Genomic DNA, 27,230 nt, shown 5'->3' with positions numbered 1-27,230 from the left:
TCACTGAGAAAGATTTTAATTTTTATCAAGTTTTGATATTCCTGACATACCATGAAGTGAAACCAAAGTAAGGATGTAGTGGTATTTTGCTGAAAGCAGAGGCAATGGATACTGTGACAGCTGCAGTATCATAACATCAAACCAAACATGAATACAGTTGTAGAAAAGTGCATTTTGGATCCTTCAATAGAAATCTCATTCCTAAGCGGTTCATACACAGGCCATTTGCATTTTCCAGAGAACCCTCATTTACGGCAAAAGAAATTTGATTGATTCAAGCTTCATAATAGGAATTCCATCGGTCTTTACATAAAACAGAAATCTTTGGGTTTCATTTTCTGAAAACAGGAAACACACGTTAAGCATCCCGCAGAGATGTTCAAGTCTCTATCCAGCTATTTTTTACCAGAAAGAAGAATCTGTCATTCAGTGTTAACCTTAGTGCTGATGTGGCCTTAAAAGTGTTAAAACACACAAAATTACATTGTTCTGACAGCAAAACACTGGCCCCGTCTGAAACCCACTTTGTTTTCACAGATAAAAATGAAGGAAAGCTGTTTCTATCAACATGTTCTCAGAGAAATACAAATGCAGTTAGCCTTGAACGTTAAGGCTTCAAGTGTACTCAAATGCTTCAGTAGACACTCAAAACCAAAGTACAATCAAAGCATTCGGTATAAGGCATGCATGCTTGTTTCCTCGGTCTGTGCATATATGCCTCTATATTACAGTTTCAAGCCCACAGTGAAGAATCTCACACACATATACATACATACACACTCGTATGAACACAGTTTGGAGACTAATGCATGTGTACGATGACAAAAAGAAACATTAAGTTATGCATCCACTGATTTATAAATCCTCTTGTCACTTATATACAGGTATTCATATATAAATACTTGCATGGAATGTACTTTACACATAAACAAGGCAGATTAAAGTAAGATGCTTTCACATATTCAAAATCACGACAGTTTATGACATCCCATTCCTGATTTTCATTGACGTCCAGAATTGAAGGAAAATGACAGGCGTTTATTGTCTTCATAAATACTACTGAAACGGAGCAGTGGATTCAGATTGGAGCTACAAAAATGTAAATGAAAATCAGAATTGTTTTCCATCCTGTTCCAGTTGAAGGATGTTAGAAAGCAGTTGTAGTTTTCTCAAAGCGAATGAAACTACAGAGTACATGAGTGAGACGGATGCTGCCTTTTAACCATTACTTAAAAGATAAAATTCCCCAGTCACGAAAAGATGATGTTCTTAAAGCATTTGTTTCCAGTCCCTGCAATTTTTAGTGAAAAATGGACAGTGTTGTTTTTGTGTCCCATTGTTTAAAGGGCATGAGCTACATAGGAACTGTTGAGGCAGAGATTGAAACCGCGGAGTCGGCAATTGCTCCCTTCGGACGTCAGTAGTTTTTCTACTGTTCCTCTTTCATTTCGTCTCTGAGTATTTGTCTCTCAGCTCCAACTTGAGGTTCCTGAGATGGAAGGCCGTATGATACCTTTGGGTGAGGGTTTGGAACCAAACCACGACATCTGAAACACATAAAACATTAGACTAAAACAGTGTTTCTACCATTCAAACACATCATTCTGTCAGTGCACAAGATGTGACTAGGAATGCACTGCTATAGAAATTTGCAGGAATTTCATAAATTGTTCATACATTTTTTGGAAATTGTATTTGAATTTTTAAATAACAAAAGAGTCTTAGTTGCTCTATCTATCAAGTTAAAATTTATAGTTGTAGTTCACAGTATTTTAAGTAAACAATATAAAATAAATAACATTTATAATAAACATTAAAAATATATTAAAAATTACAAGCATGAAGATTTTTTTAGAAACACTTTATTCTTAGCTCATGTAATTTTCACATATATATTTACACTACCATTTACAAGTTTGGGGTCAGTACAATTAATTAATTCATTCATTTATTCCTAAAGAAATTAATATATATATATTTTTATTATTTTTTAATAATAAAACTGTTGTAGTTCACAGTATTTTAAATAAACAATATAAAATGAATACCATTAAGAGTAAACCTTAAAAATATTATTTAAATATTTTATTAATTTTTATTTTTATCAATTTATTATTATAAATTATTTATAAAAGATAAAAGCTTGATGTCTTATAAACACTTTATTCTTAGTTCACTTAATTTTCACATATATATTTACACTACCATTTAAAAGTATAGGGTCAGTATAAGCTATTTATTTATTAACTTTTAATTAATTATTTTTTCCCCAAATAAATCATAAAAAAAAAAAAAAAAAAAAAAAAAAAAAGTTGTAGCTTACAGTATTTTAAATAAACAATATAAAATAAATACCATTTATAATAAACAAAAAATACTATTTATAAAAATTAAAAGCTTAAAGATGTCTTAGAAATACTTTATTCTTAGTTCACTTAATTTTCACATATATTTACACACTACCATTTGTTTGGGATTGTTATTTACTTTTTTATTTTTTAAAGTTCACAGTACTTTAAATATATATATATATATATATATATTTTTTTTGTAAAGAAATTAATACTTTTATTCAGCAAGCATTGAATAAAATACATTTTTTAAAAAAACAGCGCAAGTGTTTGTAACATTAATAAAATGCATGTTTCCTGAGCACCAAATTGTATTGGAGTGATGATGCTAAAAAGTCATCTTCACCATCAAAGAAATAAAGTTCATTTTACAAATATATTCAAATAAAATGGAGTTGTTTGAAAATTCTAGTATTATTTCACAATATTACCATTTTTACAGCATGTAAAAATGAGCATGTTTGATCATGCTCATTTCCCAAAATGGCTTAATTATTAAAGAGATGATGAAAGTCAACAGTTATGTTGTTTCTAGATCATTTGGGATCACATCCTGAGCAAATGGTGACCAATTGTAGAATTAAGTTTTTTAGACAATTACGTGTCAGAACTTCATTAGCTTCATTAGGTTTGAGCTTAGGATGTTTGGGGTTCATTCAGACGTGTACTTCTACGTCCTCATCACTTTTTCTTACAATACGTACATCCACAGTGACATTTCAAACAGACCCCATTTCAAACAGGGTTAAACTTCTATAATAAAACAATCAACTTTTTCCACAAATCCTCCACACAGACCACAGGGTTTGAACCGGGCAGCAGGGACTTATGCGATGAGCGTAATGTAGCACAGTGATGTGCTGTGATTTCCATCACTGCTGCTGGGGTAAGCTATAAATACCTGCCAGCTGCTATTCCTGACCGTGTCACTGAGTGCTAATGGTTTGATTCAGAGCGGTGAGCCAGATATCCTGACCCACATTGTTAGCCGCCTTAGCAGAGTGGCCTAGTTAGCTCACGGGTGCGGAGGAGAGCGCTGCTGGGTGCGATGAGGCTAGAGAAGAACGCAGGTTGACCTCCAACACACTCACAGATTTATGCATTTACATGTGTTTGTCTCACAAACCTTGTACTCCAGTGTCTGTTTGAGCATGTCCTCCTCTTCTTTCGTGAAATGCAGAAGTACAGAAACGGCTCTGATGAGCTGGAAAGCCTGAAGAGAGAAGCAGAGAGACGCAGAGAGACTCAGAGAGAGGTAACCGCTCAGGGGAGCATTCATACAAGCATCACTTATGCTGCTACAGTCAAGAGTTAGCAGAGGACTCTCTAGTGCTTGAAAATCAGTGATGCACACACCAACTGGATTGTATTGAGAAGTGAATTAGGGTAAATAATGTAGCAGAAAATCTTTTATCGGACACTGTGGCTCTAATAATCTGCACTATAAAGTAAATGCTACCGCAACAAAAGATGATTGGATGTACACTACTGTTTGAAAGTGCAGGTCAGTTTTTATGTGTTTAAAAGTTTTTTTATTCTCACAAAGGCTGCATTTGTTTGATTACTTATACAGTACAAACAGTAATACTGTGATACTATTGTCCATTTAAAGTGTCCTTGCTGAATAAAAGCATTTGTGGTTTAGTCCAAGACTTGTTTCTTCATCTAAACAGATCTGGAGGAATTTAGATCCAGTGGATCATCTGCAGTGAATGGGTGCCATCAGAATGACAGTCCAAACAGCTAAAAACATCACAATATTTCACAAGTAATCCACACCACTCCAGTCCATCAACTAACATCTTGTGAAGTAAAAACCTTTGAGTTTATAAAAAACAAATCCATCAAGGTGTTTTAACTTCAAACCATCACTTCTGGCCAATGTCCATCCGCTCTTGTCCTCTCACATCAAAACTCACAGTCATATTTTTTTAGAACTGTTTTAAATTGTAATCAATACTTGATCTGTGCGTATTTGTATTAAAAAAAAATCAGTATTATGGATAGAGGACTCAGTATTACAGTATATACATAATTTTAGCTGGAAGCAACGGTTTTTAGTTAAAAACAATAGAACTGTTAATTGACGAGTGGTGTGGATTACTTGTGGATTATTGTGATGTTTTTATCATTTGTTTGGACTCTCATTCTGATGGCACCCATTCACTGCAGATGAGAAAACTCATCTACATCTTGGATGGCACAAAGGTGAGTATATTTTTAGCAAAGTTTCATTTTTTGGGTGAACTATTCCTTTCATTTCCTTGGAAAGAAAATCTAAGTGATCTGAAAAATTTTAACGGTAGTATATGTTGGATTTTTTTTTTCTGTTACATGCTCACTTAATCATCTGCCAGATTACAAACTAAAGGTTAATAGGGCCCTATGAAATATGTTTTTGTGAATGTTTTTTTTTTCCCCCAAAATTCCATTTTATTTTTCATAATTCCATTTTTTTTTTCCCTTTTTCTTTTTTTTCTGGATTCCATGTTTTCCCATTTAAATGTTCTAAACTAAGTTTTAATGGTTCAATAATAATAATAAAAAAAAAATTAAAACAAAGTTTTAAAGTTTAACAAAAATTACATTTTTAAGGCCCTGTGAAACACATTTTTGTTTTCTTTCAACTGCGGAAAGACTTAAATACACAAAATTTTTCAAGTTTACATCCACCGAAGTTAATTTACTTTCCTATCTGTTTTGTTTGTCGGACAAGATAGCGAGTTCGACATTATCATTGGTCAGATTGTCTGTCAATCAAACCTAAAATGAGGCCAACCTCATTCCATTCTTTGGGGTAAAATATTTTTTTTTTGGCAGGGTTCTCCGGTAAAATTCATATTCCACCGACTAAATATCATGTTATTGGCATCGCTTTGAACCGCAGACATGAAAAACAACTTGCGGCAACATTGTTAAAGCAGTCCAATTCCGTGGGAAAACCTCAGACTTGGCAACACTGCTCTCAGAGCAGGTTTAGAGATTATGTTCATGTATTAATGTACTCGTATAACAAGGCAGCAGAGGCTGAAAATGAAACCGTGTGTCTGCGCCATTCATTCACACAGAACATGCTGGATTCATATTTGAATAGTCTTTTTGCAGCTTAATATTCAGACACTAGTCCATATCGCATTTTGATTTTAATGTACTGATCTACTTGCGTTATACAGTAAATTCTGTTTTTATGACTAAATTCCTCAATTCGTTCTTGTTTTCCACATCGCGGAAATCATAGAGCCCTAGGTTAATACTTATTTCTAGGAGTTTGTTCTTAATCCCAACTCCAAGAATGAACAGCAGTAATAGTGACACATTAATTACATCAGTCTGGTGTAGCAAACAGGTCAGATACCGATAGAGCCCTCACCTCTGCCTCTCTGGATGACATAAACTTCAGCACCACGTGTTTGAGATACTCAAAGTTGATCTCTCTCGTGTCGGTAAGGTCTGAACTGTTGGTGACTGTGGTGTTGGGGGTGATGGGAGGTGGGCCTGGAGTTTGGGTGAGTCCTGGGGCAGGGGTTGGAGCTGTGGCGGGCATCTGTGTCTCTGAGACAGTCTTATCAACTGATCTCTCCTGCCTGCTTTCCTGGAGTCTCTCCTTTGTCTCAGAATCAGGATCTGGCTTCAGTTTCTATTGCATGAACACGTGAGAAAATGTTTACTGACAGTTGATGTGGACATTGACATAATGCTTCTGAATAGACACACGCACCAGCTCTTTCTGTAATGTCCTCTTCAGTTCCGCAAGCCTCTGCTGTAGTTGCTTTATTGTCTGACAAAAAATAAAACAAATATTTAAATCTAAATACATGTGATTTTGTATGATTTGAAATATTCAGAACAATCTACTAAATTTCGCTGATTTTCTTTGCTCTCACCTTGTTCTTTTCTGCCAGTTGTTGTTCCATGTCTTTATTGACCTTCTGTAACTGGTCAAGATCACTTACAGTAACCGTCCCGTTCTGCTCACCGTCACACTCATCTGCATGTGACTGTGCTGTTAAACTCAACACCTCGCTCTCGAGATCAGACACCTGTTACACACAAAGAAATATGCAAACACCAAAACATCACATTTGTATCTAACAGCAACATGCAGCTGAGATGTGGTCAGGTGGGTAAAAGCATACAGACCCGTGTCTGGTACGTAGAAAGTTGTTGTGTTTTTGTGAGAATTTCCTGCTGCAGTGATGTCAGCTGAGAGTTGAGTTCTCGCTCTTGCTCCTCAGCCTCCAAACGACGAGATTCACACTCAGCTTGCAGAGAAGACAGACTGCTACGGGCAGCGTGCAGCTCTGACACACACAATAAGAAACAGAAGGTTTTTTTTAATGCAAAGCATTATGAAGCACAGAAAGTTTTCTTGCAATACTGGATTTAATGTATAGCACCAATCACGTCTGTGTATTGCATTGTCTTTGTGGGATGAACTCAAAAACTACACAATTGTAGCCCAGTTCACAAAATAATTGAAGTTCTGATGTAGGTAATACATTGCTCAAAAAGACTCACAGCTCATAAGTTCTCATTTTAACAAATCTTTCCAAATCAAATCACCAAATTAGTCAAAGCCGTTACGGAATTAACATTAAACTTATGCACTGAAAAACACTTTTTGACCAAAATACTTTTGGACATGTCTGAATCTAAATGAAAGAACAACTGTTTTGTGTTCTTAAGGTTTGAGAGCCTTAGCATCATTATCAGAGATTTAAGATCAAAATTAATATGATTTGGTTGGCAATATAAAAATATGCTAAGATTTATATTATATTATATTGCTTATTTATTTATTTATTTATTTATTTATTTATTGTCAAATTATGCCATGACAATTATGCAATTATTCAAAAAAACAAATTATAAATGACAAAATAAAACACTCAAGTATATTTTAAATATTTAAAAGAATAAATTGTAAAAACTTTTTTTTTTTAAATAAAGTTCAACTAAGGGGCTTTAAACCAGTGTTATTTAAATACTATTATAGTTTTTTTTTTCTTAACATTTCAAATCAGTTATACACTACCAGTCAAAAGGTTTTGGACAGTAAGATTTTTAAGTCTCTTCTGCTCACCAAGCCTGCATTTATTTGATCCAAAGTACAGCAAAAGCAGTAATATTGTGAAATATTTTTGCCATTTAAAATAACTAATTTCTATTATAATATATTTTAAAATGTAATTTATTCCTGTGATCAAAGCAAAATTTTCACTATCATTACTCCAGTCTTCAGTGTCAGATATGCATTTTAGATAAATGCTGTTCTTAGTTCATCACAGAAACCCGAAAAAAATTTACTCTGCTGTTTTCAACATAATAATAATAACAATTACAACAATAATAATAATAATAATAATACATGTTTTTTGAACAGCAAATCAGAATATTAGAATGATTTCTGAAGAATCACGTGACTGGAGTAATGATGCTAAAAATTCAGCTTTGAAATCACAGGAATAAATTAAATTTTAAATACATTTAAATAAAAAAAAAGTTATTTTAATAGTAAACCTATTTAAAAATTTTACTGTTTTTGCTGTACTTTGGATCAAATAAATGCAGGCTTGGTGAGCAGAAGAGATTTCTTTTTAGTTTTTCGCTTTTTCGTTCGATTTCGTTTTTTTTTTTTTTTTTTTTTAATTATGTAACTTTATTTCTGTTAATGCCTTTCTTTACGGTTTTAATTTTAGTTTAGGCTAACTATAATAACCCTGGTTTGAGTCAGGAGGGTTTCTGAGGGGTGGACAGGGGCTGCCAAAATGCAACTGGTCCCTCACCTTCCTTTAGCGTGTTTAGTTCCTCCTCCTTCGCTCCTAAATCCTGAGCAAGACGACTCACTTCCTGTTCCGCCTTCTCAAGAGTCTCTGTCATTTTACTGACCTATTGATATCAAGCAATAAATCAAGTTCCTGCCACAGGTAAATGACTTCATGAGAAAAAAAAAAATGCATGTTTTCAGTGAATTAACCTGTTGTTGGAGCTCCTCCCTCTGTTTTCTGGTTTCCTCCAGAGCTTTGGCAATTTCTACGCTTACTGTCTGTCTGCTGATTAACTCCGCCTGTAACAGACAAATTTGCCACATTAATGTTACACTGGTCAGCAACATAACTCAAGCTCACAAAACACTTTTTTTTTTGTTTTTGCATGACCATTTTATAATATTCATTTTACTGGCTTTTGTTTTTAACTTACACTACCTTTCCAAAGTTTGAGGTCAGTTAAAATTTTTTTTTTTTTTTTTTTTTTTTTTAATTAATACTTTTAATTAGTAAGGACACATAAATTGACCAAAGTGAGAGTAAAAACTAAAAAAATAAATAAATAAATAAAATAATAATTTTCTATATATATATATATATATATATATATATGTGTATATGTGTGTGTGTGTGTGTGTGTGTGTGTGTGTGTGTGTGTGTGTATATATATATATATATATATATATATATATATATATATACACACATATATGTGTATATGTGTATATATATACACACTATATATATATATATATATATATATATATGTGTGTATATGTGTATATATATACACACTATATATATATATATATATATATAAATAAAGCAGCACAACCGTTTTTAACATTATAATAATAATAAAATATGTTAATAATAAATGTTTCTTTAGCTTTGCCATCACAGAAATAATATAAAATATGAAAAAGTGTAATGATTCTTCCTGATATTACAGTTTTTACTGTATTTTTGATTAAATAAATGCTGCCTTGGTAAACATAAATCTTATCGACCCCAAATTTTTGAATAGTACTACTGTATGTTATATAGTGAATCTGTGAAATGAATCCGTCATGGCAGATGATTCTCACTCTGGACTGCTCTAGTTCTGCGGTCAGTCTTTCTACAGTGCTTTCAACCTCAGCTTTGCTCTTCAGCAGTGAAGCTTTTTCCTCCTCCAGTAACCGCTTGAGAAAAAGAAACAGACATCAGATAAACGTTAAACAACTTTCCCATGTTAAGTGTATGATAGTTAAAGAAAGACCAGTGATGTTTCACACACCAGGTTGTCCTGATGCTTGCTGGCCTCGGTTTCTCTCTCCTTCTGTAGTGCAAGAAGTTCCTCCTCCAGTCTGGCTGTTTTCTCCAAGCCTCTCTGTCTCTGTGTCGAGACCTGCTGCTGTAGTCTCTCTCTCTCTTCTGCCCACTCTGCCTTCTGTGGGACCAAAGGTCAAAGGTCAACACTCTAAGGCAAAACTAAAAGGAGTTAGCCAGTCGAGCACCCATAAGTTCATTTTCTTGTCTAATGCGTTCCAGTAGGTATGACTAATATCTGACAGAAGGGGGCGGCATTTCAGCAAAAAACAGTCTGAGACGAACTGTCAGCACGTACCAGCTTTTCTGCATGCGCTTCACTGATTTCAAGTTGCTGTTGCAGACTCTTCATTTTCTCTGTGCACTCAGCCAGTCTCTGCTCCAGATCTGATATCTGACACAACACACACGTCATTCAGATCATTCAGCCATAGTCACGTTAACTGTGGGTTAACTGTGGGTTAACTAACCTGTGCGTCTGTCCTCTCTCTGTAAGCCTTGGACGAGTCTTCTTTGTGCTTGACCAGAGTCTGCAGATCTGTGATGCTGGCGTTCTGCCGAGAGATCTGGAATCGAATGAGAAACAGGAACTTTGTCATCAAATTAAAGTTACTGCAGTTCAATAGTTGTATATTGAACAACATAGTGTATAACTGTACAGTACAGTAGAGCAGTGGTTCCCAATTCCCAGTGCCCTGCTCTGCACATTTTGCATGTCTCCCTTATTTAACACACCTGATTGAGATCATCAGCTCATTAGTTCAGTTCATGGCTCCCCTAACAAACTGATGATCTCAATCAGGGCCCGTATTTATCAAGCTTCTCAAAGTGCCATTTTAGTCTTAAGTGCTGAGTAGGGCTGCAACGATTAATCGAACGATGTGTGAGGCGCGTTTAGTCAATGAAGCCGGTACGTTGATTAGTAGTAAAGCTCCATCACGTGCGTTCAGCTGGAGCAGCAAGTAATACACAGAGCCGTAAAGCACTGACAAGCTACGCCAAAATCGCGCTCAAAATCGAATTCGATTTTGCGGCCGATTTGGCGTGGCTTGTCAGTGCTTTACGGCTCTGTGTATTACTTGCTCTGTGTACTGAACGCACGTGATGGAGCTTTACTACTAATCAACGTACCGGCTTCATTGACTAAACGCGCCTTACGACATCGTTCGATTAATCGTTGCAGCCCTAGTGCTGAGATTTCATAAAATTTACTTCTACTTTCAAACTTAAGTATAACAGCAAGTTATCAAATTTCTTAAAGCTAAGAATCACTCTTACTCTCCCAGTTATTTAAGACAGCTCGAGAGGTCTCTCAAGTGGTTAGGAGTTGAGAGAAAGCACGCCTTTTTAATGAGAGTAAAGAGAATCCACCTGCGAGAGAGAGACTTGTGTGCTTGTGCATTCTGATGCGTACCGCATTACAATGTGCTTTAGACATTTGTCATTGAAATAACGCAATAGATACCGCCTCAAACAAGCTATTAAAATAAGAAGAAAGTCACGTCTGACAAAGCTGCATGTTTTTTTTTGCTAACTGGTTAAAACGAATGGAGAATATCCGTGTGTTTTTCCGTGTGCGCTCGACCATTTTGGTCGGTGGTTCTACATCACTTGATAAGGTCCGCAAATCCTTTGCGCAGAAACTATGCCGCAAAAAGAATAACTAAAAAGCTTTTTTTAAAAAAGACAAAAGAACACATGGATGTTTTCTTAATATGATCATTAAAAACCAACAGACTGATGAAAATGCGGGACATTTTCTCAATATGACACGAGCGGGACAAAGGCTGAAAATGCGGTGCGGCACAACGCAAAGCAGGACAGGTGGTCACCCTAATTACAACTGTAAAACATTATGTAGAGCAGCGCATGAGTTTTAATGCTGAGGTTTACCTGGGCCTCCAGTGAACTGACCGCAATGGTGTGATTTGTTCTCTCCTCCAGTAACTCTCCTCTGGACTGCTCTAACCTCTGCTCTAATAAAGACTTCTACACACACACAAACACAACATGTGGATATTAGATGACAGAGACTGCATTAAGACAATAGGCAGTACATGTGTGTCCTCTGACCTCTTTAAGCAGTTCCTGTAGATGCTCATCCTGAGAGAAGTTCGCTTCTAGTCTCCTCTCTAAGGAAGCAGCCTTTTCCTGCAGATTAGCCAATAGACGCTCTCGCTCCTCCTCTGTCACTGCAACCTGACCAATCACAGTATGGTATGAGGAGTTACAGCGATATGAAAGTGTTGTGTGTATATATATATATATATATTTTTTTTTTAAACCTGACAGACTAAATCAACAGCAACCATGTCTAATCAATTTAAGACTGAAATTATGTAGTATACCTACCATAAGTGAAGACCAAAACCACATAATTAACAGTTCATTAGTTAATGAACATTTAAACATTTATGTTTAAATGTTCCTAAATATATGAATCAAACTTTCAGGACATCCATAAGTATTTGAATGCATTTGAAATAATGATCATTAAGTAATAAAATGTTATATTTAAAATCAATTAATGAAAAAAATAGCTAGATGCAGTGCAAAGAAAGAAAAAAAGTACAAGATGCATTGTTAAAACAATTTTTATCTTGACTGTCTGTCTTAAAAACAACTTATATTATAAAAAGCCATGAAAAGCAGACAAATGTATTTTGCTTAATAATGTTGGATTTTGTAGGCCCTAATAATTAGTGAAGGTTTATTCTGATGTAATTATGTAGCCTACAGGTTTTGATTAGATGCTACTCACACGTGCGTCTGCATAATTTAGCACATTCGCAGACAGTAATTTTCACTTGCAAATGCGAGTAAAGGCTTCAGCATCAATGAATTATTTGTAGTCAATCAGACCTTGTTCTTGTGCTGCTCGTGCTGTAGCTTTAGCTTATTGTGTTCAGACTGGAGCTGCTCCATTGATTTCTCTAGTGCCTTTGCATTGCTTTGTGCCTGGAAAACAAAGATGAAACAATACAGAAATAATGTGGAAATGATTTTTACCATACCATTCAAGTAAAATGGAAAACACTTTCAAAAACATACTCCTGTTTTTTTTTTTTTTTTTAAACAGATCTTGACTTTTTTTTTTTCCTCAGGAGTGTCTAATCTGGAGCAATTTATGAAAGGAAGGGTTTAAATATTTATATAACAGATTATGTTTTTTTTTTTATTTACATTCATTTTTAATAATTTAATTAATTACAAGCTTTTTCCAAGATATAAGTCTAGAAGGGTCCAAATGCCAAATTTTTGGTAGTCAATTGCAATTCCAAATTTTCAATATCAAAGCAAAACCAGCATATTATTGCACACATATTGCAACAATTTAAAAAAAAAAAAAAGCTGGGTTTTGACAGATTTGATTCTGATTCACAAGCTTTCGATCTGATTTGATATCAAAAGTAACAAAGCACAAAGCTAACTGCAATTTATTGTCATCCAAGATGTTCATGTCTTTCTTTCTTCAGTCGTAAAGAAATTGTGTTTTTTGAGGAAAACATTTCAGGATTTTTCTCCATATAATGGACTGATATGGTGCCCCGAGTTCAAACTTCCAAGATGCAGTTTAAATGCGGCTTCAAACGATCCCAAATGTGGTCGTAAACAATCCCAGCCGAGGAAGAGGGGTCTTATCTAGCAAAACGATCAGTTATTTTCATAAAAAAAGGAAAAATACAATTTAATTACTTTTAAAACTCAAACGCTTGTCTCGTCTTGCTCTCCCTGAACTCTGTATTCTGGCTCAAGACAGTTAGGGTATGTAAAAAAAAACTCTGATCGTATTTTCTCCCTCAGCTTCAACAATCATTTCAAAATCATCCTTCAGCGCTGTAGAAGTACCAACCCAGTCTTTGCAAAGTAAACATACAAAGAAGATCAAACACCCTTAACAAAAAAGGTAGAACAGCAATATAGAAGCGATTTTGAAGTTGAGGTAGAACATGAGATTGGAATTTTTCAACATACCCTAACTGTCATGAACCGGAGAAAAAACAGAGTTTGGGCAGAGCAAGACAAGACGAGCAAAAGTATAGAAATTGTATTATTTTTATTAAAATAACCAATCATTTCGCTAGATAAGACCCTTCTTCCTCGGCTGGGATTGTTTACAACCGCATTTGGGATAACAATCGATTTTGGTTCATAAAAATAAGAAATGATTAAAACTGAGAAATCAATATTTTCTTACCCAGTCCTATATATCTATATAAAAGTGAAGGAAATGAAAAAGTGCAAGGTGGGCTGAAAATACTTTCAAATGGGAGAGGTGGCTTTGTTGGCAAAAGCGACCCTCTTAGATTCTGACTGTCATCTGTACTGATGAGCTCAAGGATACCAAGTGCTCACCTTCTGGAAATCCTCTGACACCTGCTGGATCAGCTGCTGTAACTCCTGCTCTCTCCTCTCCAGTGCCACAACCCTTCTCTCAGCCTCTGTTCTCTCACTCAACAACTCATCCCTGAAGGAAACAAATGGACAAATAGAAGATTTTATTTCTTTCTTTGAGACATTATGATAGTTTAGTCTGAAATAAACTTCTTCAGAAAGAACAATTTCCATAAATGCCAAAGTGGTTCTTGGAAACATCTCCATCCCATTCCAAATATTTTGTAGTAGGGATGAATCAGGGTCTGAACTATTCCTTTAAGGAAGTCAAATTCTTCTGTACTTCTGCACACACCTTTGAGCTTGTAGCTGTGAGTTGATCCTGGACATCTCCTCGTGTTCTTCTCCCAGCTCATACAGCTTGTCTTGGGTTTGGCTCAGGGTCTGTCTTGCTGTGTTCAACTCCTCTCCTCTCAATTTGAGCTCTTTCTCCCGCTGACTTAGCTGTTCCTCTCGCCTCAGCAGCTGCAGGACAAATTTCTGATTAGTCTGCTTAAACGGCTTGGGATAAATTATGTTCTATACTGCAGTGTATATGTGCTACTCTAGTCTGAGTTTTCGGTCACTGCTTGATGTTAGATTAAATATTCCTTTCATTTGGATACATATTAGAGTAAAAATTATTGTTGAGTGCAGGAATGTGAAGGAAGGTGATGTGTGTAATTTTTCTAAGCATGTTTTAATGCTATTCTTGCAGTAAACAAGTAATAAAACAATACTCAAGGTTCACTGTGCTGACCATGTGTTTGACTTTGGCCAGTTCCTGCTGCTGAAAGCCCTCCAGCTCATCCAGGTCATCTCTCTTCTGGAAAAGACTTAAACTCTGCTCCGTCATCTCATCTAGCCGGGCTGCCAGAGACGACTTCTCCTGTTTGAAAGAGACACGACAAAATTACAAAATGATGTTAAAAACAATCATGTAGCAGATGCTTTTAACTCAAAGTGACTTACAAAAAACTAATTAAAGCAACAGTCCGTCAACCAAACCGTAATCCAATTTGTTACAAAGCATCTTTACCTGCTCCAGTGCAGCCATCTTTTCCATCCACTCCTGGTCCTTCTTCTCTAATGCTAAGGCCATGCCTTCTGCCATCTTGGCTCTGTTGGCCTGGAAAGTTTCATTCTGGTCCTGAAGCTTGCGCATGGACGCTGATTGAACACAGAAATAAGATAAAAGCTTTAATCTTTCTGATTTCCGCTTTAATCTTTCTAATTTGCTTCTCAAAGTAATATTCCAGATCATTTTCATCATAATGTCTATGGGCTGCATCTGTGTTGCACGCTTGGTCTTCATAGATGAAACTTCAAATACGTTTCTCAGCGTGTGTGTATAATGAGCTGCAAACATGTTTACATTAAATACATTTACACTGACGGTTTAGCAGGAAAGAGATTTGGAGGGCCTAAAGAAATCTGCAACTTATAAGCACTTCAACTATTTAGTATTTTTTTTTTTATTTCTATAACCCTTAAAGGAATAACTCACCCAAAAATGATAATTTGCTGAAAACTCACTCACCTTCAAGCCATTTAAGACACAAGTGAGTTCATCAGAACAGATTTGGAGAAATGTAGCGTTACATAACTTGCTCACTTTGCAGTGAATGAGTGCTGCCAGAATGAGAGTCCAAACAACTGATAAATACAACACAATAATCTACAAGTAATCCACACACGTCCCAGTCTATCAATTAACATCTTGTAAAGTGAGAAGCTGCAAGTTTATAAGAAACAAATCGATTAAGACATTAAAACCATTGCTTCTTCCAAAACAGTCCATAATCCATAAATACATTTTCTCCTGTGAATTAGTTGGGGATTATTGTGATGTTTTTATCAGCTGTTTGGACTCTCATTCTGATAGCACCCATTCACTGCAGAGGATCCACTGGTGAACAAAGGATGTAATGCTACATTTCTCCAAATCTCTTCCAATGACAAAAACAAACTTTACAATCATCTTGGATGGCTTGAGGATGAGTACATTTTCAACAAATGTTTGCTTTTGGGTGAACTATCCCTTTAAAACAGACAGACGTGATATGAAATCAGTGGTTAAGTGTTCCCACAGATGGTAATGTTAGACCCAATATAAAGTACTTTATACAGTTGAAGTCAAAAGTTTACATACACCTTGCAGAATCTGCAAAATGTTAATTATTTCACCAAAATAAGAGGCATCAAACAAAATGCATGTTATTTTTTATTTAGTACTGACCTGAATAAGATATTTCGCATAAAAGATGTTTACATATAGTCCACAACAGAAAATAAAAATGACCCCGTTCAAAAGTTTACATACTCTTGATTCTTAATACGGTGTTGTTACCTGAATGATCCACAGCTGTTTTTTTGTTTTTTTTAATTTAGTGCTAGTTGTTCCTGAGTTCCTTGTTTCTCCTGAGCAGTTAAACTGCCCACTGTTCTTAAAAACAAAAAAACAAAAAAAAAAAAAAAAAAAAAGTACTTCAGATTCAACAAATTATTTGGGGGTTTTTTTCAGTATTTTTTGTCTATTTGAACCCTTTCCAACAATGACTATGATTTTGAGATCCATCTTTTCACACTGAGGTACTCATATGTAACTATTACAGAAGGTTCAAACACTCACTGATGCTTCAGATAGAAAAAAAACTATGCATTAAAAGATAGGGGGTGAAAACCTTTTGAATTTGAAGATCAGGGTTAATAACTTATTTTGTCTTCTGGGAAACATATAAGTATCTTCCGTAGCTTCTGAAGGGTATTACTACATGAAAAAAATATGATATTTAGGCAAAATAAGAAACACGTACACATTTTCACTCTGTTCAAAAGTGTTCACCCCGCTTCTTAATGCATTGTTTTTATCTGCTGTAGCATCAGTGAGTGTTTGAACCTTCTGTAAAAGATGGATCTCAAAATCATACAGCCATTGCTGGGAAGAGTTTAAATACACAAAAATGCTGAAAAACCAAATAATCCGTGGGATCTGAAAGACTTTTGAGCAGTTTAACTGTTCAGGACCAAAAAAAACAAAAAAAAAAAAACAGCTCTCAAGTAATAACACAGTATCAAGAATCAAGTGTATGTATACTTTTGAACAGGGTCATTATAAATATAAATTCAACTATTATTTTCACTTGTGGACTATATGTAAACGTCTTTTATGTGTAATATCTTATTCAGGTCAGTAGTAAATAAAAAAATAACGTGCATTTTGCATGAATCCTTTTATTTTGCTAAAATAATTAACATTTTGCAGATTCTCTAGGTGTATGTAAACTTTTGACTTGAGCTGTATATCAACACATAAAATACTCATTTTGTTATCTTTGTTAGTTTCATTAATCAAACTTTATTGGAAAAAAGAACAACATTGCTAGTAATTCCCAGACATCCTTGTTAGTACAGCTGTAAAACAGATTGTTAGTACATGCATGTATTTTTTTAGTTGATTATAATCAGTGTATTTTTCCCTTTTTAGTTTGGGCATGTCTAGAAATGGGATCTGAGCTTTTAGATTCATGACACTTCTGAGGGATTTTTTTTTTATTAGCTTGCTATAGCCACAGTTTACAATTGCCAAAAAAAAAAAACAACAAAAAAACAAATGTCACCCCTTATAAAAATGTTGTTTTAAAGCAACAAAAGACTTTAGATTTCACATCTAAAACTCAGAAGCCATGTGATTAATTCACCAAACAAAAATTGATGCCTCAATGTTTTATTTATTAATTACTCTTATAGTAACAAATGGAATTATTATACTTTAGCTGTAATAATAATAATAATAATAAGTGTAAACTGTACTTTTTGAAGTGATATCTGATAATTTTAGAAAAATAAGGTAAGAAAGTGATTGTATTACAGTAGTTAACAAACAGGGGAGAAATAATATTCTGTGCTAATCAACGTTATAAAAAAAGCTTAACTTATATTAAATCGTGAAGACATTTGTGATTAAACAAATAAATTAAAAGTAAATTAACCAATCAGCTATCTTCACTTTTACTTTCTGATCAAGAACCAACCTTATTTGTCCATAAAAATGTACGTTTGATTTGTGTGAGGTTTGTGTAAAAGCATCAGACAAACGAATGGAAAACATAGCAGAGGAGAGAAAGCCAAAAGAAGGAAGAGGTGAAAATGGGAGGAAAAGAACGGTACGTACAATCCTGATACTTCTCTAATGCAATCTCAAGCTTCTCCTTGGTCTTCTGCATTAGCCGAAGCTGCTCAGCGTAGTCTAGGGTTGGGGAATGGGATACCGACACACACAAAAACACGACCGGAGGGAGGCAGAGGAGGATGAGGGAGGGGGAGGATCACGGGTAGGGTGGGAGGAGGGACAAAAACAGGGGGGAGAAAACAAAGGGATAAATATGATTGAGAAGATAAACAAATGGAGGGAAAAACAGAATGATTTTCTGAGATGAGAAAACCAGACTGATTGTGAGGCTGTATAATGACTGACCTTTGACCTTTGTACTTACAAATCATCCCTGAATCTGACTGAGTCAATTATGCAATCATTTTATCTAGTACTGCTCATTTAGGGTTAAAGGAGATTCTAGATCAGGCTATGTAATTGCATACCATGGCAGGCTGATAGTGAGAGCCAGGAATCTATTATTTATGCTGATTTTTCCAGGCTGTTACAGTGGAGTCATTTACATGCATTCCTGCCTTGCTCTGCAAAAAATGTGTCAAATCTGTCAAATTACATGTGCTTTATACATTTCCACTGTGACGAAAGGGTTTAGAAGTGTCCAAATACAGACTGAAATAGATTCAGCATGAAAGAATGGCGAGTGAGAAGGATAGTCTCTAGTTTTTCCCTTTTCTCATTGATTTCCACTGATGTTTTGTAAAGATGGCCTTTCGTATCTTTTTCCTCCTTTCAGTCTTTTTCTCTTGTTGTGTTTACATGGGTTTCACTGTATTGTGTTGGCGATACCTGAGAGTTTGGCCTCCAGCTTTCGTATCTGATCGTTTCTTCGCTGAATCTGAGAAGAAACATCATCTCTGGAGCTGCTGCCATCAGATGCCTAAGAATGAATGACACAGATGGAGACACATTTATCTTAAAACATTCCATAGGAAAAAAAAAAAACTGCGAATGCATCAATATTAAAATTATGGCTAATACTGATCAGCATTATTTATTATTTAACACCAATTAGATATTATTTCAAGTATTTTTGTATTAGTTTTTCAATGTTACAGCCATTAGCTGATAAACTGCTATTATTGAAACTACATTCAATTAAGTAATTTTAAATAATAAATATTTTGTGATAAATAAAATAAATACATACATACATAAAAACACATTCAAAATACAACAGGCTTAAAACAAGTGAATTAAGGATGCAAAAAAAATTTATATGCATTTTAAAATATTCTAAAGATAATATTTAACAGTGTTATTTGAGCATCCATGACAGCAAAGACAATCTAAATGTAAAAACAGTGGAAATGAGCGTGAACAATTAAATATACAATATTGACCAATACAAAAAAAACAACCACTAATAACAGAGAAATTACCAATATAATTGCAGATCCTTTATAAGACATATAGAAGGCAAACGATAAAAGATGTTCATTTATATTGCTAAGAATACATAAAAGTTCAACAGCACAAATGCAGAATTATTTAAAGCTTATTTTTATGAAGATATGATAAGCATTTGCACAAACAGTATTCTTGTAGCTTCATAAAATTACGGTTGAACTACTGCTGACACATGGACTTAATGATCTTAATGATATCCTTACTACCTTTCTGGGCCTTGAACATGGTAGTTGCATGCAGGGTCAGAAAGCTCTCAGATTTCATTAAAAATATTTCATTTCTGTTCAGAAGATGAACGAAGGTCTTACAGGTTTGGAACAACATGAGGGTGAGTAATTCATGGCAGTATTTTCTTTTTGGGGGAACCATCGCCCAGTTTTTATTTTATTAATTAAAACATTTACATTGGGGTCCAAACCAATTGGTTTCTCTCAGCAAAACACCTCTGTATAAGAGCAGCTTTGATTTAGACCTGTTACTGATACTCTCATCCTCCAACTGGCCTATGGCTTTAATTATTTAGGACGAAAGACAACCTGAACCTAACCCTGAGTGTGTTTGTCATTAATTGCTAGAGGACAAGAGTGTCAGGTTACACTGGTTTGTCCAAGCATGTGATATTATTTGGCACTCGCTAGATTTCACTGCTTTCTCAAGAAGCATAGCACAGCGCTAGTAATAAACTTCATCATACTATTAGATCATTCCGGTGCAGCACTGTGCAAACATACTCAGTACACAGTCATATAACTTCCTCTAGACAGGATACTGTGAATATACCAGGCACTGAAACAGGAATAATTACTGTGCAGATTTATTAGGGGCCATTCTGCTTTTGTAATAGGAAATAATAAAGTATTTACTATGTCTACGCATCAAAATGTGCCAACTGGCACTGATACCTAGGTGTGAAAGTACACTACCAGTCAAAACTCTTTGAACAGTATGATTTTGAATGTTTTTTTTTTTTTCAAAGAAGTCTCTTCTGCTCAACATTTCTATTTGAATATATTTTAAAATGTAATTTATTCCTGTGTTTTCAAAGCTGAATTTTTAGCATCATTACTCATCACATGATCCTTCAGAAATCATTCTAATATTCTGACTTGCTGCTCAAAAAACATATATAATATAGAATTATAGAAAAAAAAAAAAAAAAAAAAAACTCCAAGATTTTGAATGGTGTAGTGTATAATATTACAAAAGCATTTTATTTCAGATAAATGCTTATCTTTGGAACTTTCAATTCATCAAAGAATCCTGAAAATCCTGGTAATAATAATAATATTTAAAATGTTTCTTGAACAGCAAATCAGCATATTACAATGATTTCTGAAGGATCATGTGGCACCAAAGACTGAAGTAATGATGCTGAAAATTTAGCTTTGATCACAGGAATAAATTACATTTTAAAATATACTCAAATAGAAAACTCTTTGAATAGTAAAAATATTTCAAATTTTTACTGTTTTCACTGTACTTTGGATCAAATATACACAGGCTTGGTAAGCAGAAGAGACTTCTTTCAAATTAAAAATCTTGCTGTTCAAAAACTTTTGACTGGAAGTGTACGCTTGGAAGATTTTAGTTTAGTTAGAAATTATTTTAGAGTCAAAAAAGCTTAGTTGAATGATTATAATATTGTATTAATATTCACATGTCAAGACCTAGTAACATTTTTCATGATAATACTTTTGAGAATGTTTTTTTTTTTTTAACCACCATTCAGTACAAGCCTGAGAAAAATACAATGCAAAATTATTTATTTTTTACCAAAATCCAAACTCTAAATAAGCCAGGAAAAAAAATTACATTTTAACATAGATCAAAAATAGAAAACTGTCATTTTAAATTGTAATAATATTTCACAATATTACTGTATTTTGATCAAATAAATGCATCCTTGATCTTACCAAAAATATTACCAACCCCAAACTTTTGAACAACTGTGAATCACCAAAGAAAAACCAGTGTAGACCAAAGTACTCAGTATATTAATGTTTGAAAAAGCATACAATAAACATGAAGAAGGCCGTAACATCACAGTATGATTGAAATCATATCCTATCATATCTAATCCTGGAATGATTACTGTATTACTGGTATTACATCCAGCTAGAATTGGAAAACAGACCAAACAACTTCATGGGTCTAAATATTCCATGAAGATATGATATCGCAAGAAGCCAGAGACTGAGAAGCAAAGATCTACTCACAAAGTCATCGCCTGAATCAGCGCCCACAGAAGTGATAGACTCTTTGCTCATGGAGCGAGGGATGCGACCTGATCTAGGAGCAGTGGCGGCCTCCTCCGCCAGCTTCTTCTTCAACTTTGCGAACATCTCTGTAGTGTAGATGTAGCGTATAGACGTGTGTGTGAAGAAATGTTTTGAACGTCTCTCCAACTGTCAATGAGACACTTTAGGGTCCTCGTAAAGCAGAACGGCTTGTATCCAGGGCATATGCAGATCTCATTCTGGTGTTACTCACTGTTGCCTTGACTCTGTGGAGAAAATCACAACATTAGGATTCCAGTAGCAGAAATATCTAGTGGTCAAAATATAATCAAACAAGGCTTTTAACCAGCAGATACCAACCTGCATGCTAAGAGTGAATTGCTTAGTACAGCTCGCTATCTAGTGTACATATGTGTCTGTTCATACAGTTAATGGAACTGACATATCAAATAGTGCTGCACTTGTATTACTGATACTCAAGTTCAGGATTATTTAAAGCAGATGCATTGTTTTTAAGCAAGACACGGGAAATATAGTTAAATATCAGCTCATGAAACTACATTCTGGTGCGTTTCGATGTTTTAGAATAGACTGAATGCAAGAGACTCAATGTTTACATGGTTTGATATGCTACATTTTAGTAAGCTAACCAGGGTCAGATTTGGTTATGACACGTAAGCTTAATGCCAGAACCATTCATCAATCACATGCTGACGGTACATGAGAACATATTTCCCAAAACTGTCGATAAAAAGCCCAAAGCCGAGCAATTATGGATAAATTGTAAACAGAGCTAGCTAATGTTAGCTCTCGTCCATTTCCTTTATTATACCAACAAAACAGACAAGCATAAACCTACCGTAAAAACTCCATAAACTCTGGCAGAACTGACGTTCATTGTAATGGAAATAACGTTTAACGCAAATATTTCTCCAGGCGTTACATCTGTGTGTCTTTTTGTCGGGCTAGCAGCTGGCTAACTAACTTCACCACGTAATCTTCAGTCACCAGATTCCTGATGACGTTCCAGGAACAACTTGCCGATTGTGCTCGTTGCTGATTGGACGACAGCAAGAGGGAGGCGTGGCTATAGGTTCGCCTGATTTCATGTCAATCATGCAAGCTGTCATACTCACACAGTATAGTAGTCCTACCGCATTGATAAATTAGACGCATAATATTAATAAAAAGTGTAATGTCACATTAATGTATTTACACTTGTGACATATTAAAATAATAATTATCGATTGTGCACTACCATTCAAAAGTTTTTGAACAGTAAGATTTTTAATGTTTTTAAAGTCTCTTCTGCTCACCAAGCTTGCATTTATTTGATCCAAAGTAGAAATCTTAAATATTTTTACTATTTCAAATAAATGTTTTCTATTTGAATATATTTTAAAACGTAATTTATTTCTGTGTTCAAAGCTACATTTTTAGCATCATTAGAAACATTTTTTTTTAATTATTAATTTTATCAATATTTGAAAAAGTTGAGTGCATTTTTTTCAGAATTCTTTGATGATAGAATGACCCCAAAAACAGCATTTATAAAAATAAAATTATAAATAAAAAGCTTTTGTAATATTATACACTGCATTCAAAAGGTTGGACAGATTTTTTATTTTACTATTATTATTATTATTATTATTATTATTATTATTATTTATTTTTTTGGTGGTGGGGGGATAAATTATAACAGAATATTAATAGACTTAAATATTAATAGAAATTAATACTTTTAGATAAAAAAATGATGATAAAGACATTTATAATAGACATTTATAGTTACAAATGTATATGTACAAATGTTTCTATTTCAATAAATGTTGTTCTTCTGGACTTTTTTATTCATTAAAGAAACCTGAACAAAAATTCTGCTCAGCTGTTTTCAACATAATAATAATAATAATAATAAATGTTTTTTTTTTGTTGTTGTTGTTTTTGCAGAAAATCAGAATATTAGAATGATTTCCGAAGGATCATGTGACTGGAACAATGACGCTAAAATTCTGCTTTGAAATCCCATTAATAAATTACATTTTAAAATATATTCAGATGCAGGCAGTCATTTTAAATAGTAAAAATATTTCAACATTTTACTGTTTTTGCTGTACTTTGGATTATATAAATACAGGCTAGGTGAGCAGATGAGACTTCCTTAAAAAACATTTATTAAGTAACTTTTTACTTAATGTATTCTAATGTTGGAATTTTTTTTTTTTTTTTTTTTTTTTTTTTAAAGCAACTCCTTTTTGTTTAAAAGCAACTCCTGAATAATAGCTTGCTGTTTTGTTTCTTATTAAATATACATCTGAATATGAGCTTTCACTAATTACAGGACTATCACATATGGAAGGTAAAAGAATTAATACAAACTCACTTTTAAATAATATGTCTGGAATAGCCAGTTAACTTTACCTATATGGATTTTTAGGTTGAAATGACTCTTCTTCCAAACACTGATATAATGAAAGCATTTAAAAACTAACCTTCAGATGCCAGTAATAAATACAAGATAGGAATATATTGCAAATAAATACAAGAAAATATTTATAAGTTGAAGTTGGAAATGTATTGGAAAAAAAAAAAGATTACTATATCAGGGCTAAAAGTTTATTGGACAGGTTAAACGGATAGTTCACCCCAAAATAGAAAATTCTGTCATCATTCCACTTGTTCCAAACCTGAATGTTGGTGACCAAACAGCTGGCAGCCATTAACCTCGTATTTTTGTCCATGTTATGGAAGTCAGTGGCTCCATCAACTGTTTGGTCATCAACATTTTATCTTCTTTTGTGATCAACAGAAGAAAGATACATTTGGAACAACTTGAGGATGAGTACATGATGACAGAATTTTCATTTTTAGATGAACTATCACTTTAAGGTTGCTTCCATGCATTGTCTACACTGAGTAGGCCTACACGCCCTTTAAACAATTCTCATGTGTTGTGTAATCACCACCAACAGCGCGTGTTTTGGCCATCATATATTTTCACTTTCTGTCCCAGGCCTACATCAGTATTCTGAGAAATGTACTGTCCGTAAGCAGGTGTTTCTGTTAACACTGTGCATAATTTACAATGCCATTTGGGACTCTTTTAATTGGTTTATTTTAATAACCACAACCTGTCACCCCCAAAACTAAAAGCATTAAAATAATTTAAAACCAATTAAACGTTCTTTCAATGAAGGACAAATGTAGACTTCTACAGATTCATAACTTGTTTGGAGAATCACTGTTTTGAAGACCTTAGTATAGTCAGTATGCTAAATACACATATATTGAATTTTAATAGTATCTTGTTACTGATCTAAAATATAAAGGCAGAAAAGTATCAATGTAAATGGGTTATTTAGAAAATACCTCTCACCTTCTGTTTTGTCATACCTGTTTTACTTGTTTACAACATTTAGAAGACCCATATCAAAAGCAATTTCTGGTTTTATCATTATTATGTGTCTCCACCTGTACATTGTCACAGCTCACTGCCCAAACCCCAGGCGTTCGTCCACACATCCATGAGATGTCCATATGGATGTTGGCCTTCACCTTAATGAGGTCTAAAAACAGCAGGAATGTGGATGAAGCATAAAAGAGGCTCTGTTGTAGGACTGGAAATTCTCAGAAATATTTTTTTTTATATTTATGTTTTTCGGTGCAACCAGGATATAAAAATATTGTGATCGTTCTGCCAGGTTTTAGATATACTGCATGTAGCAGCAATTCCATCACACTAATTTATTTATGATTTTTATCATAAAAAGCAAAACAATTTCATTATTTATACACAAATGCTAAATATAGAAGGCTAACTGCATATGCAAAAGGGAAAAAAAGCATAGTAATTTATTAAACTGGCAATTATTACTGTAATTTGAAGAGGTCTCTAGTATTGAAAGCTATTGTACAATCTAATAGATCAACTTGAGTCCTCCATCTTGCTAATATTAATGGCTTAAGATATCACAATCCCACCACAGGACATCTGCAAAATTGTTCCTCATTTTTTTGCACAACCAGAAGATGGTGCTGCTGATGATCATAACCTATACTGACAGTGCTCAGCAATTGATGCCGCAGAATATCAACACAGAGCTGCAAATACCACCACAATAAATGAATGACTGAACTACTAAAATAAAATAAAATAAATAATAATAAAAATAAATAAATAAATAAATAAGCAAGGAAACAAACAAACAAACAATAATAAAATAAATACCAAAATGTGGAATCAGATCATTTAGGCATATATGAAATAATAACACATTCGAATAAAACTATTAAGCTATTCGTTGTTCAGTGTAGCGTATATACTAATCCCTTTAGACAAACTTTAGTTCGCATTTAATGGTAATAATGCATTAATAATTGCGCACAGAGACGCAGAATGAAGAAGCATCGCATGATATTGTTGTTTTGAAATTCCTTAAATATTCTGAAACGTATTTTCTTATTTTTATCCACGGTGGATTCAACAATAGGCTATAAAATGAAAATATTCTAATGATCGCCTGACTGCATGAAGCAGCCAGCGAGGTTTCGATGCGCCTGATTTGGACCAATCAGACGCCTCACCGTCTGTCAAGCGCTGCGAAAAAACACACATCTCACTACAGCGGTTATCTCGTCCTGCATTCTGATTGGCTAGTAAGTGTGCCACTCCAATGCGCTTCGCTGCTACTACAGGTCGGTGCGGATCAAACACCTTGCAGTCGGTTCAGAGCCATTGAGAAAAAGGGGGTCTCTCTCGGATATGGTGGAGTAGGCTACATCGGGGCGGCTTGGAAACCACCTGGTTTGGAATAACCCGATGGAAATTGGAGGACGGGGGCCTTGCGAAGTCCGTTTCGAGGAGGTTTTCATGGAGCGTTGAGATTATTATTATGTGGTGGCTTGCCTTAATGATGTTTACATCTCCGGCTTTCCCATTCATCGTGTTTGTGTGCATGGGGTTATCCGAGGCGGCTCATTCCTACGATGCGCTGCCTTTAGTAATAAGGAAATCTCGTTCAGTCGCCGAAGAGCATCCAAATACGAGCGCGAACGGGTTTCCAGGGTACCGGCTCGGTATTGTCGCATTAACACCAGCGCCCACGATCGCGTCCGCCAGAAAACCGATAAATGTCGCCGCACCAGCAGCCACCATTAAACCACCAACAACGGAGCCCACCACCCCATCTCTGTCTAATCCCAGCTACATGGCCGCATTTGCTCGGAGGAAGCTCAGCTCTGTTGAAACACAGATGAAAGAATCGCAGATGTCTGATAATAAAGCGGACAGATCGGGCGTCGTGCCCGATTTTAGCACAACCTCTGACAATTCTCAAGGTGAGTTCAAATGGTTAACGAAATAACTTAATACTTAAATGAAAAAAAAAAAATCATTTCTGGCAACAGAAATGTTATTTAAAATCAGAATATTCTTAAAATCATATGCTGTTTAGTCTAATCAGCATATCTAATCAGTTATGTGCGATTATCAGGCCTTTCCTGCCTTCTGCTTCGTGATCTGTCATTTTGATCTTGTACTGTACCAACACATCATTCCTGCAGTCCGCCGTCCGCCTCTCAGGAATCACTTCATTAGCAGTCATAGCTA

General features: G+C 34.7%; 2 protein-coding genes across 3 annotated transcripts in view; one reads left to right on the top strand and one right to left on the bottom strand.

Moving 5' to 3' along the window:
• On the bottom strand, nucleotides 1-22,634 carry golga1 (golgin A1). Of its 2 annotated transcripts, XM_051118126.1 has the most exons (23): nucleotides 22,482-22,634; nucleotides 21,602-21,888; nucleotides 18,765-18,855; nucleotides 17,979-18,053; nucleotides 14,844-14,974; nucleotides 14,565-14,693; nucleotides 14,121-14,290; nucleotides 13,787-13,898; nucleotides 12,293-12,388; nucleotides 11,504-11,629; nucleotides 11,324-11,419; nucleotides 9,901-9,996; nucleotides 9,729-9,824; nucleotides 9,399-9,551; nucleotides 9,208-9,303; nucleotides 8,329-8,418; nucleotides 8,138-8,240; nucleotides 6,492-6,652; nucleotides 6,236-6,391; nucleotides 6,070-6,129; nucleotides 5,722-5,988; nucleotides 3,478-3,564; nucleotides 1-1,547 (listed from the first exon to the last, which is right to left on the bottom strand). In XM_051118126.1, the coding sequence occupies exons 2-23, from the start codon at nucleotides 21,725-21,727 to the stop codon at nucleotides 1,470-1,472; spliced, it is 2,595 nt and encodes an 864-aa protein (XP_050974083.1). In that variant the 5' UTR covers nucleotides 21,728-21,888; nucleotides 22,482-22,634; the 3' UTR covers nucleotides 1-1,469. The 2 variants fall into 2 exon arrangements, with proteins under 2 accessions (XP_050974083.1, XP_050974084.1); XM_051118127.1 differs by lacking the exon at nucleotides 17,979-18,053.
• Nucleotides 22,635-26,299: 3,665 nt separating this feature from the next.
• si:ch211-158d24.2 (multiple epidermal growth factor-like domains protein 9) overlaps nucleotides 26,300-27,230 on the top strand; it is a 40,500-nt gene continuing 39,569 nt past the window's right edge. Inside the window, exon 1 of the mRNA XM_051118130.1 lies at nucleotides 26,300-26,959. Within this exon, the coding sequence (XP_050974087.1) occupies nucleotides 26,515-26,959 (445 nt within the window). The 5' untranslated portion in view covers nucleotides 26,300-26,514. The remainder of the gene's footprint in view (nucleotides 26,960-27,230) is intronic.

The sequence above is a fragment of the Labeo rohita genome, chromosome 8 (assembly GCF_022985175.1).
Source record: "Labeo rohita strain BAU-BD-2019 chromosome 8, IGBB_LRoh.1.0, whole genome shotgun sequence".
Taxonomy (NCBI): domain Eukaryota; kingdom Metazoa; phylum Chordata; class Actinopteri; order Cypriniformes; family Cyprinidae; genus Labeo; species Labeo rohita.
The sequence above is the reverse complement of the archived record's forward strand: the minus strand, read 5'-3'. Positions and strand labels throughout refer to the sequence as shown.